We start from the raw sequence: 14,540 nt of genomic DNA on the forward strand, positions 1-14,540 counted from the left end.
AGCGAGAGCCCCGCTCCCACGCCACCCTCCCGCCCGGGCCCGTCAGCAGGGGGGGGGGGACACCGCCTGCCGCCATCCCCACTCGGGGGATGCAGCGAAAGGGTTAAGGCTGCTGGGGGGGCCGGGGGGGCCGGGGCCAGCCGGGCCGGGCCGGGCCGGGCCGGGCCGGGGTCCCCGCTCTGCGGGACTCGCTGCCCGGGGCACCCGCCGCCCTCCCGCGGGGTGACCCGCACGGGGCCATCCCGGGGGTGCCGGGCTGGGGTTCTGAGAGATGCACACACTCGCTCAGACAGACACACGCACGCACACACACAAATGCTGTTGGTTTAAATGTACGGTAGCTTTCTCTCCAGTGTCATTTGAATAATTCAGTGAGCCCCACTACCAGCTGTACTTCTGAAGCCTCTTCCATTCTTTTCAGCATTATAATTTTGGTTAATTTTCAATTTTAGGCCCTACGTCTCTGCAATTTGTGTATGAATAACAGAATAATTTTCCTCTTTTGTTTCGCCTTTCCTGTTCCTGAATCTAAATAAAGATGGCTTTTTAGTATTAAAAGTGGAAGAAAATTACAGGTAATTATCTTTGACGGTAAAAACGCTGTAATCAGCGGGCTACATGAAAAATTACTCTAATTATGGCTGCATTTAAGAGAATGGAAAAAAACCTTCTTGTGGATAAAAACCTTAAATTGTCCCCAATGTCTGCTTCAAATTGGATGGCACTGCAGCTGGAGGCTTTGTTCAGAATTGATCCTGGGGAGCTCTGAACCCAAAGTTTCACAGTGGGAAGGGGAAAAAAAGAAAAGAAAACATTTTTCCTAATGTAACAATACGAATGGTAGAAAATGACAAGACTGATCGGTTTTAAACCACTCTGAAGACTGACTGAGCGTGGAAGTTGCTCAAAAAAAAAACAAAAAAACACCCCCCAAAAAACTGGTATATTGGTAAGTAGTCTTTGCTTTGTGTCTAATTATAGTGACTGTCCTTTTGCACGACTGTGTGTAGCTGTCATTATATGGAGCACTCTGAGGATCTCTATTGACTTCTGATAAATGGCTCAGTGGTTTCAAGGTTCATAATTTGAAGGATGCCCAGGTCTCTAGCCATTAATTCTCGCAGTATGGGGCACCCAGCTTGGATGAGGAAAGGGCTTTTCATTGTCAGTAGTTGTGCTTTCCACAAGCTGGTGAGGCTGGAGCTGGCTGGACAGCGTGTTGTGTGCCTGGGCACCTCTCAGGGCTTTGCAAAACATTCCTCAGCTTGCATTGTCTGCTCTTTAAAAACAAAGGAGGGCGCCTCCTTTCTTAATAATTTGGAGTCCCCAACCTTTGGGAAGAAAGGCAGGTCTCTGAGCTTTGCTCGGCGAGAAAGCTCAGCTCAGCTGAGCAGCGGAGCAGTGAAATCGCAGCAGAAATGGCCGGGTGATTAGCAACTTCTTCTAGGCTTATCTTTGCGGTCTCGGTATCTCCTGTCTCAGTCGCAGCCTTCAAACTAACCGAACCACCAGCTTACACCCCCCCACCCCCCCACCTCCCTCCGCCTTTCCTGTCTTTGCTCGCAGATAGCTGTTCAGGTAGCGGTGTCTGTGCGCGCAGCAAGCGGGGGACAGCGCCCAGCTGCCCGGCTGAGCCGGGGGGCAGGTCGGGGGCAGGGGGGGTCCGCTAAGGTGGGGAGAAATAGGAGCCAGGCGGGCGTTTTGTGGCTTTTACTCTATATATGAAAGAAGACAAAAACATACAAAGTATATGTACAACTAAAATTCAACAATATATACAGAAAGGTTGCTCGGGGGAAAGGTCCCTCTCGCTCGGTGGGTGAGGCTGCCGCCGGGCAGCGCCGACCCTCCCGTCCCCAGACCGCGGCGGCGGGGGTTGCCGGGGACCCCTCGCTGTGTCCGGCGCCTCCGGGAGCCCGGGCGCCGGTGCGGGAGCGGGTGCGGGCTCGGGCGTGTGCGGGCGAGGGGGCTCTTCGCGGGAGAGACGGTGGTATCTTCTGAGCCGCAGCCCATTGCATTTTGAGAAAGCATGCAGGTTTTGCTTCGTGGTAATGTTCTAATCTTACAGTATATTTTCATTTTTTTCAACCAGTTCTCCTTTTTTCCCCTCTTCAATGTTTTCTTTAATTCCCTTCTTCTCGTTTTTTTTTTCTTTTCCCCCAGTCCGGATTTGGTGAATAAAAATGAAGGAGCTTTGACTAGTCTCTCTTTCATCATGTACTGTCTTTAGCTCATTAAACAAGTAAAAACGGCTGCCATGGTAGATTCAGGTTCTTCTTGTGGGCAAAGTCTGTAAAAAGTTTGTTTTGACGTATACTCCACAGAGAAAGAGGCTGGTGCCTTGGAGTCCAAAGGAAAATATCCTAAAGAGAAGTGTCTTCTGTGCGCCAGAATGAAAATTGTGTCTTTCTGTTCAAGATCAATCGCTGAGGTTACTTAAAAAAAAATAAAATAAAATAAAGCCACTCTGTCTCTTTGCCGCATCTACAAGTTCACACAGAGCCTGTTAGCTGGCACGGCTTGGCAAAGCAGGGGAACTTCTTGCCATGTCGAGATGAGGCGTTCTTGGGAGATTATTTCTCTTGGACAATTCACATCATTTGTGGTCTCTGCATTGTGTCTTGATGTGGAGAAGAATACCAGTGAGAATAGCCAGGCATGTAGCTGTTGGGAGGCATATTGACTCCCTTGGCAGAAGCTGAAACGTCCCAGACTGGAGGCAGAGCCGGAGAGCGAGGGGACAGGGCAGCGGAGCCAGGCAGAGGGTCGCTCTCGTGGGGGTTGCTGCCCTGCTTCAGCAGCTTCTTGAATTTGGAGCGCTTATTCTGAAACCAGATCTTCACCTGTAAACCAAAACGCAGCAGATATTAGGCTGCCGTCAGCACCCAGGGCACGGCAGGGGAGACCCCAGAGGCCGTGGGTTTGCTCTGGAGAAGGTCTCCAGAGCCCCACGCCAGCCGGGGATGGGGAGAGGGGAGGAAGGGGTAAGTACTGCTCCTCTTGGGCTCTGAACGAAGCTGAAGAGAACAGGAGAGGCAGAGCGGAGCTGAAAAGCAAGAGGGATGTAGGTTTTAACTTGGCACGTTGTTTTCCCCGGGCAGGCCGGATTGATCGAGCTGAAACAGCACATACTCCGAGCTCTCCTGCTTTAATGCCTCATTCAGAATTTTGGAGGTCATTTGATCATTTGGGCAAACTGTTGTCAAACACGGGCAATCATATGATTTTGTGCCAGGAGACAGGAGCCAATAGACAAAGGGCATCTTACAAAAGAAATTGCGCATCTGAAAACATGCACGATCAAATGGTCCTTGCTGATGTGACGAGGAGGAGGCACAATGGAATGGAGATTGTGGCTTTACTTTTAAAGTTGTTTTTAAAGAAAGGAAAATTCTCTTTGCTCCACGAGTAACTGGCTTTCAAGATTACTTTGGGTCTCATCCTGCTCCTAATCCAGCAGAACTCCCTAGGAGGGAGTCTGCACGTGATGAGGTGTGCAAGGATCGGGCTCACTCTGGCAGATGAGAATTACTATAGGAATTATATCTATGTAAGACATATATACACACATATTTCTCAAAAACAGTCAGACAAAGAAAACAACTCCCACATGTGTGTTTGACCTTGCAAACTTTTCAGATGTAATCTTAGGGTATAAGCAGGGTTGCTTGTCTAGTTGCCTGATCAGGATTGGGCCCCTAAATCTATGCATGCGAGACAGAAAGCGAGACAGCAGTGAGACAGAGCATGCATGCTAAGGATACTAAAATCCCATTTGTAAAACCATCAGGTCCATTCCCATCATTAATGTTTGCTGTGTATTTAAAATTCACTGGCTGGAAGCGACTGCTATCAATGGCAATGATAAAATCCTGAAGTTATTTGTTAAGCTCATAAATTCACATGATTACATTTTACCCAAATTGATCACATCTATCCATGCACTTTTCCGCAAACCCCAGCCTGGGAAGCCTGTAATGCCTCATGTGTCTTTCAAGCTTAAATTAGCAGAATGGCACAGCTACTCCAACCACACTTAACTATGGCTTAACCTGCTGTAATTTTGTACACGGCTGTCTTTGATCTTCAGATCTATTATCACCTTTCGTACATTTTGCCCAAGGGTAACCACTGCATTTGCATTAGTCATCCAGGGTGAATTTACTATTGATTTTACAGGTATTTCCTAACGTGTTCCTGCTTCCCCTCTGCCTATAGGTTGCTAGGAGGCAGCTTGGCTTTGCTTTTAGCTCTACTTCAGGCCCAGCGATTCCTTGCCTTTGTTCTGTTCTCCTTTTCTCAGCTGGACAATTGCATCTCGGTGCTGGAATTAGTCGAAAACACAGGCAATTTTAATATGTTATGTATGGCATCAAAAGGGAGCGTTTGCTAGCCAGGCGGCTGAGAGAAGGGCGCATTCAGTCGCTTCTGTGGCAGGCTGGTCCCTCTGTCGTGCCTTAGATAAGTCCTATCACACAGAGATGGGGACCATGTGCGTTACCTTTTCTACCGTTCCCGTACAGAGAGGCCAAAACGTTTAGGGAGCATCGTACTTTCCTTGGCCTTTATTGCTCGAGCAGGATTTCAGTGATCTGGGATTCCCAGTAATTACCTGTGTCTGGGTAAGTCCTAATGAAGCTGCCAGTTCAGCTCTCTCTGGAAGTGCCAGGTACTGAGTCTGCTGAAAGCGATGGTTTAACGCCTGGAGTTGTAGACTAGAGTAAATGGTTCGAGGCTTCCGAATCTTTTTCCCTTTTCCATTGAATCTGATTTCACCGTTTTCAATCACTGTGGTTTTTTGCTGATCTGCAAGCAAAACAGCACAGCTGAAGCATCACCCTCCTGAGCTATGTAACGCGGGCGCTCCGGCTGCCGCGGATCCCGGCACCGCAGCAGCTCGCCCCGCCGCTCGGCACACCGCGGGCGCGCAGGCTCCGGCTCGTACCGGCAACAGCTGCGGGGGGGCTACCCGGAGAAAACACAGCTGTCCGGGCACGGTGGGCACGCTGCCTTTCCCCCCGGGGGGCGGTGGAAATAATGACATAAAAAAAAAAAAAAAAAAAAAAAAAAGGCAAATAGAGTGCAGCGCTGGCTTGGTGAAGGGATGCCCGGTTCCAGCGCCATCCGGGTTTTACCCGGCGAATTGACTTCGCGTCGCCAGCTCGGTGGTCAGTGAATCACCAGTCCGAGACTTTTAACAATGCTTCCCCCCCCCCCCCGCCCCCCCCGCCGTGCCCCTCCGGATGGATATATATGTACAAATGAGCGGCTCCCTGCAAAAAAATACATAAATCAGCCGGCCCCCGAGCGGAATGCGACCCGCTCGCCTGGAAACTTTCACTCCTCAGGTGTTAGCAGGAATTTTGCCTAAAGCCGGTCCCGCCGTAACAAAGGAGTGCCGAGCGCAGCCCCCTGCCCGCCGGCCTCGGGGCGAGCGGGGAGGCGCCGGTGGCCAGCGCCGCGGTACCGCCGGCAGCCGCCACCGGCGGGGGGGAGCGCGGCGGCCCCGCCGCCCGGTACCGCGGCAGTAGGCCCGCGGAGGGGCCGCAGGGACGAGCACCCCCCCCCCTCCCCGTGTCTCGCCGCCGCCCCGCGCACCCCGGGGCCGGCATCTCCCGGGGCAGGAGCGGGGGGCTCGGCGGGTGTCGTTGTGCAGCTGCCCGGGGGTGGCCGCGGAGAGGCCCGGGGACGGAGGGAGCGGGGGGGAGACGCTGGCAGCGGGTTGGGGAAGCGGCGCCGGCTCACCTGCATCGTCCGCCCGCGTCTGGCTGGCCGCGCTGCTGTTGTGGTAGGACTGGAGGTAAGGGCTGTGCTGCGAGTGGCTCACGTAGGGGTAGGCGGCCAGCGAGCGGTGGTTGTAGGAGCCGGCGCTGCCGGAGTAGGGCGAGCTGTGGTGGTGATGCTGGTGGTGCGGGTGCGAGCCGGCGGCGGAGTGCAGGCAGTGCAGCGGGTAGTGGGCGCCGGCCATGGCCGGCGAGCTCTGCTGGGAGTGGGGCGGCGGCGGCGGCTGCGGCGGCGGCGGCTGCTGCTGCCCGAACTCCATGAAGGCGGATTTGGAGGAGTCTTGCGCGTCCAGCCCGTCAGCCATCGTAGTCATGGTCATCATCAAAGTTTGGGAGGGAGAGCGCGGCGCTCCCCGGCTCGCCCCCCGCGCTCTGCCTCCTCTCTGCCCAGCCACCGCCGCTCCCCTTACCCGCCGCGGCACCGCTGGAGAGGCGGCGGTGATTTAATTTAATTTCTTTTCTTTTTTTTTTTTTTTCTTTTCCGCCTTTTTTTTTTCCTTCCCCCCCCCTCCTCTCCAAGGAGCCGTTGTGCGAGGGGCCTCGTTCACTGAGGGAGGGGAGGAAGGGGAGGGCGGTGTGCGGGGTGTGTGGAGGGGGAGGGCGGGCTACTCCCGGCGCTTTTTTGCGCCGCTCTTTTCCTTCATCCCCCCGGCGCGTGGGGTGGTTTTTTTTTTTTTTTTTTGGGGGGGGGAGGGGGCCCAGGAGCGGGGGGTGGGGGTGGGGGGTGTTTTAAGGTGGAAGCCGGGAAAGTTGGGGCTCCGGCGCTTCGACTTGAAGGGCAGGGACGCGCACAAGTCGAATGGTTCGTCTCCGGAGGGCAGCGCCTCCCTCATTGGTCACTCAACCCCCTGACGTCACCGCCCCGACGCGCCGGCAGCGCGCGCTGCCCGCTCCCGCCTCCCTCCCCCCCACCCGCCATCCTTTCCCCCACCCCCCCACCCGCGCGCGGAGCGCGGAGCGCGCAGAAGCGCGCTCCGCGCCACGCGCGCGGGTGGAGGGGTGGGGGGTGGTGGAAAGGGGAGCGCCGGCCCTCAGCTCTCCCCGCACGCACCACTCCCACCCGCCAAAAATCACGCATCCCCCCTCCAAAATTCACGACCCCCTCCATTATCACCACGCCTTGCGCGGTATTTTCGCTGCGGCGAAGGCGACGCGCAGTGCATTTTTATTCCCCACCCCCCCACACCTCCACCCCCCGCTGAAAGCAGCGGCGGCGGCAGCGGCTCCCGTAATCGTTTTCAAATATATGCAAATGGCTACGTGCGGTTGGCGGTTTTGGCAAAAGCTTGATTAGGATATAAACGACCCGAGGAAAAAAAAAAGTGCCTGCGCCCTAAATTTGTCTTTAGATTACAATTCCAGTTGATTTTATTTTATTGTCAACATTGTTAATGATAAAAATAGAGTCGTTTTACAGTTATTTTTACTTTCTGGAAGGAGGCAATTAGACTTCTAATCAGGAATACACAAAAATCTCCCATGATTAACTGCAGTACTTTGTTCAAATTGCTGCTATAAAATTCAGAACAATTTGCCTGTAATGATTATGGACTGGGTTTATTTTGGGAGGTGGAATAAAAGTGGATATAGCATAAATTATCCTCTAATTATACACCAGTGTCGCCTCAATTATCCTCTTATCAAAATGGTTGTCTAACTGCCGCATTTAGTTTCAATTCTCTCCTTTTTTCTATAAAAAGAACTTCATACCTTGTTATTATTAATCCATTTATTATTTGCAAGGGGATTTATATCCGAACATCCAGGTGGTATTACCACTTCTCTTTCAAAGATGGACTAGGGAAAAACATTAAGTTTGATCCAGCACGGCGGAGGATCTCTCTCTCCTCTCTCTCTCCCCTCTCTCTCTCTCTCACACTCCCTCTCTCATGTTTTTTTCCCCCCTTTCCCTCGCTTAAATCTCCTCGCGTCCAGCTAAGCATGAACTCCAGAGGCAGATCCCACCGCAGAGGACTGAGGTAGGAAGGAACCGGCGGAACTCGCTAAGCCTAGAGAAATCCGAAAGTTGCTCTAGATGGGGAGACGGGCTGGAGGCTTCGGGCTTTGAAAACCAACACTGGCACCAGCAGCCGCCGCTTGCAAAACCCCGCACAGCCCAGAGCCATCCCCAGACCGAGCACAGGTCCCGACACTGCCTCTCTCAGCGACATTGCCTGAGGATTGGCTTCTAGGTTCTGCAGATTGTTTTTTTTTAATCGCGTCGTTTTTAGGAATATTTAGAGGGCTTGTGTTTTTCGTTCTGAGATTCACCCCCTCTTTCCCGTTCTTAATTTATTTTGGGGTGTTGCTTATCCGCAGCCCCGTCATTAGCTCTGGGAAGCCGGGGGATGCGAGCCCCCTGTTTGCATATCGCACCGTCCTCGGGGGTGGGGAGGAAGGGGGATGCGAAGCGATGCTCGATCGGTGGCAGGGCATAACCCATAACCTCTCGGCGCTTACAGTTCAGCTGGCTTGTTTCAGGGGGTGGGGTGGGGGGGGATGACTTTTTTCCTGGGCGGCTGGGATGTTTTGTGCCCCCTTACCCACCCTCTCATGGTTGTTTCACTTCTTGAGCCCTTGGAGTCGGTTCACTAACTCTGAATGCAGTTGTAAGTGTCTTGCCTTGTTCTCCTGCTTTTAACAAGAGTTCCACTTTAACACGCGAAAGGGTAACCCGATCCAGGCGTTTACAAATCTACAATGAATAAAAATATAGAGAAAGGGGAAGAGAAGGGAAAGAATTCCTACTGGGACTCTTTATTCATAGGTGTAGGTAATGTACTCAATAGGAACAGGTACATTTGGCAGTTTTATTGCTTTATACCCTCCAGCTTGCTGTTAACATCATGAAGGCATTTTTTTGCAGGTGCACATACTAGCATTTTCTCCAGCAGCAGCAAGAGCACGCATAACAAAAGGTGTCAGAAAATAGGCTGGGGAGTGTTTGCAACACGTTGCTTTCTTATTTAGAAACGATTCCTGCCGCGTAATGGATGCTAACCCGGGAATGGGGAAAAGTTGGGCAGGAGAGGAGACCGGTTTGAAATAATACCTATCTGCCGGCTTGGCGAAGGGCATCAGGCGCCTGAGTCAGGCAACATGAGACAAAAAGGAGAAGGCGGCAGGGAGCGTCTGCAGGAGCTGCTCCCCTCGATAGGCAGCGAGCGGAGCCGGTGTGCGCCCCTCGCTCAGCCAGCTGACGGGCCAACTGCGGTGGGGTGCGGGTGTCGCAGCTGCGGGACAGGAAGCGGCCCCGGGTGCGGGCTGGACAGCGGCGGCGCCGCGGGGGTGCGGGAGCCCCCGCCGAGTCGTCGGTGGGCGCCGGCGGGAGGGGAGCCCCGGGCAACCGGCGCGGCTCTTTCGCCGCGGTGCTCAGGCGTCCTCGTCTGTCGTCAGGACAGTTGACTTCATCCAGCCTCACACCGATAATTTTCCCCAATTTAATTAGGCCCGCTGGGGGGTGGAGGGCAAAGGGGGCCGGTGGCGGAGGAGTGATACGGGCCCGAGCCGTGCCCCGGTGGAGGCGGCAGCGGCAGGGGTATTTCTCTTCCGAGGGACGGGCAGGCCCCGGGCCCGCACGCTGGCGGGGGGTGCTGGGGTGGCCGGGAGGTACCGGCCAGCCAGGAGCACGCGCTGCCGGGCACCGGTCCTCCTCGGCGCCGGCTTGCGTGCGGGCGAGCTCCGTTACCGGCCTCCTTCTGAAGAAATTACACCTGAATCAATAGCTCTGGGTGCACCGGAGCAGTGAGGTGCTCGTTTGCAGAGTGGGTGACATTAAAGGGGGGGGGGGACGGGGACGACGACACACGACGACCCCGCACCGCCTTGTCCTCTTGCACTGAAGGGCGTCCGAAAGAGAGCAGGCAGCAGTCACGAGTGGGGCGCGGAGCCGCGGGGGCGGCAGCCCACGAGGGGAGCTGCCTGACCTCGACCGAGCTCCCCGGGGGCTGCGCGGGCCGGGCGGGCCCACCTTGCGGGGCGAGGTGCGCGTCAGAGGGAGGCTGGGGGCTGCCCTCGGGCGGGAGCCCCCACACCGCCGCCCGGGAGCCCCCAGCCCTCCTCGGGGAAAAGCAGCAGGAGCTCATGGCCCCTGACCCGCCCTGCCTGGCTTCTCCGCTCCTTCCGTGGCCAAACCCGAGCTCCCGGAGAAGGAGGTTGCAGCCTTGGCCGAAGGCTAGAGGGATGCGCTTTGCGCGTTACTCCGCGCCCCGTCCGCTCCGGACCGCGGGCAACACCGCGCTCTGCCCGCGCACCCCAGGCCGGGCTGCTCCTCCCAGTGAGGACCCCTCGGTTTAATCTTCCCTGGAGTTGCGCTCCGCAAGCCACCCTCTCCCGCCTGGAGCTCAGGGAGGCCTTCGGACCCGAGCGGGGTTAGGGCCGGTCCTTCTCCCCCCTCCTGGCCTGCTGAGAGCCGCGGGGGCAGCGCGGCCTGCCCCCCTCCCCGCCACTCGCCCCTCCGCTGCCGCAGTGACGGGCGGAGAGTGTGGCACCGCGCGCAGGGCTCCCTGTGCCCCACGACTGGGTGACTTCGTGCTGCCGGTCCTCCATGTCACCTTAAACCGCATCCTTTTAATGATGTTTGCAGGTAATACTTTCGAAAGACCAAAGCGTGTGCGCGTGGTTTAAAGTCCCATTTGTGAGTCGAAGGATGTCACACAACAGACACAACAGTTAGAAGGAGCTGACGAACAACAGGAAACGGGGTTCTATTTTTAGGCTATAATAGGAAGTTAATGTAAGCGGCCAGAGGCTTCCTATATGCCTCCGAGCACCTTCTGTTCCATTCATTCATTCATTCATTCATTCATGCGTTCAACAATAACAACAGGGGGAAACAAACATTCCCGTTCCATTTCTCATCCCCTCCTTCCCGGGAAGTCCTGCTCTGGTGTTTGCACGGGTGGGCTCTGCAAGCGGAGTCCCCCTTTCGGGCAACAGCTTGTTTGTTGGTTTGTTGGAGGGTGTGTGATAGCTGATGGTGTTCCGCAAGCGAGGCTCCCCCAAGATGTTCTCCTTGGGGGGTTCCTGCCCGCAGGAGTGCGCAGGGGCTGAGGGCTGCTCTCTGGGAGCATATTTTCCCCTTTCCCGATTCACACCAGGGTCCGAGAGAATGTTTTCTGTCCCACCCCGGCCAGGGAGGCTGGGAAGGTCCGAGAGAAGCTTATTTCAGGAATTATGTTAGTGCGTATGGTGTTGTGGTTGGGTTTTTTTCTCCCCCCCCCCCCCCCCCCCCCCGCAGGAAGCCCATGTACAAGCATGATGTGGATCTTGCAACAGGATTTTTAAATGGGGCAGAGAATGGGGGGGGGGGGAGGGGAGGGGCGGGGGATATGCGAAGGTTAGTGCGGCATCCCCGGTTTTTTTTTAGCAACAGAAGGGAATCCACAAAGCAATCGAAAGGCGTTCGGGAGAGAGTGGGGGTCTCCTTCCGAGTGCTGGTGGGAAAATCTCGAGAAGGGTGGAAAGCCGGGAGAATATTCGCACTGGCAGCAATGCGCTCCAGATGCATTTTTGCGGAGAAGCTCCCTCCGCAGAGGCACGGGACTCTCCTCGGTTGGAGCGCGGTTTCGGCGGCCGCCAGGCTTGTGCCCACGCGCGGCCGTGGCGCTCCGCGTGTGTCCGCGGCTGCACGGCGCGGGTGTGCAAGGTGGCGGCACGGGACGGCACGGCTCGGCTGGGCAGCCGTCCTGCCCCAGCAGCGCAAGCTCTGGCCGCGTTATTTACAGCTCCCAGAGAAGCTACAACAAAGTATCTCGCCTCGGATCTTCCGACGGTATTTCCCCCCCAGTCTCTCAAGTCTGTTTACCCCAAAACACATGGCCTCCTCTCCTCCTGCCAGCATGTCATACTGCCATCGTCTTAATAGCAGCTGAGTGGTGAGCAAAGGCTCCCGCAAAAGGAGGTCACCTCCTCAAGCTGGAAGCGAGCCATTTTAAGGAGAGACTGGGGAATTTGAGTGTTGCCAGTGCGAGAGCAAGAGCGGAGCGGAGGCTCCTCTGGATTTCACCCCCCTAACATTCTAACAGACAGGCAGGCGTCAATGGCTTTCCATACCGCGAGTGCGAAGGAAGTGGCAGGGAGGCGGGGGTGGGTGGGTGGGTGGTGTAAACCCCAGCCCAGCCTCGCAGATGGATCACACACGCCGCTCTCTATATTGTAGCCTGGGTCAAAATAATAGGAGTCAGGAGGGGAAAGATCCAGAGGGAACCAGCCACTGTCTCTTGTACAGATTTGTAGCGAAGCCTTCGCTGTAATTAAAACCTTACAGCCAGATTCATTCAATGTGTGGCTCTGCAGAGGGTCGGGGTTGGGGCTTTTTGTTTGGTCAATGTTTTGTCGTGTTGTTGTCGTTGGTTGTTTTGCCTGATGGGGGCTGTGTGTACGAGGGGGTGGGAGGTATCTGCTTTAAAATGGAATTAGGCTTCAGGCGAGTGGCTGCCCGGCTGGAGACGGGACCCCCGCGGAGGGCCCGGCCGCCTGCCTGTCCCCGCACCTGGCCAGGTGTGCACCCACACCACCCTAACCGCCCCCCCCGGGGACAGGTCCCCCCCCGCTCTGCCCACCCGGCAAGCCTGGCCCCAGCATGCGGGATCCCCGAAAGAGTCTGAGCGGGCGGGTTTGCCTCCTGCACCCCTCCGCCGGGAGCCTTACGTGCGAGCGGCGGGGGGGACCTTCCCCTCCGTGGGTGAGGGGGAGTCTCCCCCCGTGCAGCCGCAGGTTTGCAGACCTCCGCCTGGGAGGCTTGCACTTGGCAGGCGTCCCCGCCCGCGCGGGTTGCTGCTGAAATAGAGATGTTGGTTTTAGCGGAGACTTTTGTTGTTTTGTTTTCTTTTCAAATGAAAGAAAAAACAACAACAATTAAAACCCCCCTTCTTCTGGCAGAAGAAGAAGACGCCATCCAATTAAAAAAAACCAACAAAACCACCACCGCTCTCAAGTGCCCATCTTGGAAGGGCTCAGAGGCGAATGGAAACTCGAGGCTCTTTCAAGTCAACGGAGAGGCTGCAATTTCTCCTGCGGCAGAGGCCGGTATCTCCCCGAGCCCAGCGCCGCGCCAAGCTCCCCCGAGCCCCGCCGGGCCGGGCCGCGGCTCCCCACGGCCACCCGGGTCCTGGCCCCGTGACACACGCGGGGAACGTCTCACCCCGGCTGCGCGCGGGAAGCCTCGCGCTCCGGCGAAGGAAAGCGGAGGCTTTAATTGCGGCTAGCTAGCGCGATGTCCTCTCTCTGCAGTCTGTTTCGCCTTCGTTTATTTTTAGTACACTTCAAATGCCTACACATTTCCCTTGTTGAGATCAGTGCAATTATTTACTCTACCTTTAGGGATGCATTTACCCAAGCATTGAATGGAAATGTAGTAAACACTGCGCAAAGTCAATGCAGTTATTGAGGTTTATTTAATAGGAAAAGAAGTAAATATCTCGGCTTTACTTGTTTCTTCAGGCAGCCTCGTTATCTAGAATAGATTGCAAGGAGAGCTCTTCACTCATTCCCGTGTAATGAGATTGCTTTATAGGTTTATCTCGTATCTGTATCTAGCTACACCCTCTTTTGTCAGGGTCTCAACGGACTATAAAAACAAATCTAAAAGTTAATTTAGAAAGGTAATCTGGAGGGATCCATTATCTGATCTCTCTATAGAAACTCAGCTAGGCGATGTCCTGTATCTGAGGGCATAAAAAGAAACAGACAAACAGCATCGCCTCCAGCAACGTGAATTCCGCCTGCATCCACCGTCCGGAGCGGGAAAGCTCTTGACACCGAGCGCGATTTCACTGGCGGAGTGAAACTGCTTTTCCCGGTTAACTGGTCCCAGTCTCTCCGCTACGCTATCCTCCAACCCGCCAAGAATTATTTTTATTTTTCGCGAGTGGAGATCATCACCTTTCTCTACCTGTTTACTCTGACTCCTCTTCCCCCTCCGCCCCCCGCCCCGAGCATCCTTCGCACGGAATAAATGCAGGAGGAAGGGACGGGGTGGGGGAGGCGGTAGGAGCACGTTAGGTATCTACAGCATGAGACGCGGGAGGTATCCCGGGGTTCTGACAGCTGGATCTGAAACAAATCAGATCTGGATTAACTTGCCTGTTTTGTGAATTGTCTGCATTTGAGCGAGCAGCCCTCACCCACTCCGCTTCTGGCAGGTTTTGTTACACGTGCCTCTATAAATGTATTATTCCAGCCCTCTTTCCTCGTTGGAGCTCTCTGTTCAACAAAACAGAAACCAGAACGAGGAGAAGCGATTTTCTTTTTTAAATGAAGACATTTATAAGTAACCTAATTTCGTATCGTGGAAGTAAATTTCATGCTAGGATATATTTTGCACAACATGTAATCTTTTAGAGCCGGAAGACATTTAATTAAAGCCATATTCGGAGAAGTACAGCTTCAAAGCAGTCATACGACCACATACCTCATTCATATTCAGGATCCGTCCGCGAATTCATATTGTTTTAATGTGGGACATCGCCTTTACGGCATAACTCTGCGAGGCCTGGGCAGCTTGGGAGATAACACAAAGGCGAGCAGGCAAGAAACAGCACGGGGTGCTTTACCAGGCGGCGAGGTGTCTGTTTAACCTAAAGAACCACCGCGTTCTGCTTCCCGGCGTTCGGTCGGAGGAACTCCCGGCAGTGCGCGCGCAGTGCCGGGGGGGTGGAGGGAGAGGGAAAAGCCCCCCGAGGAAGGGCCGGGGTTGAGCATCCCGAGCTGGGTGTCCCCGCTCCGGTTCCGCACGCCGCTGCCCGCTTCACGTCG

General features: G+C 55.2%; 1 protein-coding gene across 1 annotated transcript; it reads right to left on the bottom strand.

Moving 5' to 3' along the window:
• Nucleotides 1-2,347: 2,347 nt before the first annotated feature.
• Nucleotides 2,348-6,125, bottom strand: DLX6 (distal-less homeobox 6). The gene is made up of 3 exons (XM_040592544.1): nt 5,746-6,125; nt 4,613-4,806; nt 2,348-2,843 (listed from the first exon to the last, which is right to left on the bottom strand). Exons 1-3 carry the CDS (start codon nt 6,104-6,106, stop codon nt 2,592-2,594), a joined length of 807 nt encoding a protein of 268 aa, XP_040448478.1. The 5' UTR covers nt 6,107-6,125; the 3' UTR covers nt 2,348-2,591.
• Between the last annotated feature and the right edge of the window lie 8,415 nt (nt 6,126-14,540).

Source organism: Falco naumanni, chromosome 4 (genome assembly GCF_017639655.2).
Source record: "Falco naumanni isolate bFalNau1 chromosome 4, bFalNau1.pat, whole genome shotgun sequence".
Taxonomy (NCBI): domain Eukaryota; kingdom Metazoa; phylum Chordata; class Aves; order Falconiformes; family Falconidae; genus Falco; species Falco naumanni.

Excerpts from the sequence above, each read along its gene's own strand:
- DLX6 (XM_040592544.1), bottom strand. The coding sequence starts at position 6,106 with ATGATGACCATGACTACGATGGCTGACGGGCTGGACGCGCAAGACTCC. Across the intron at positions 4,807-5,745 it reads GACGCGGGCGGACGATGCAG|ATCAGCAAAAAACCACAGTG; the intron begins GTGAGCCGGCGC and ends TTTTGCTTGCAG. Across the intron at positions 2,844-4,612 it reads TAGGACTTACCCAGACACAG|GTGAAGATCTGGTTTCAGAA; the intron begins GTAATTACTGGG and ends TTTGGTTTACAG.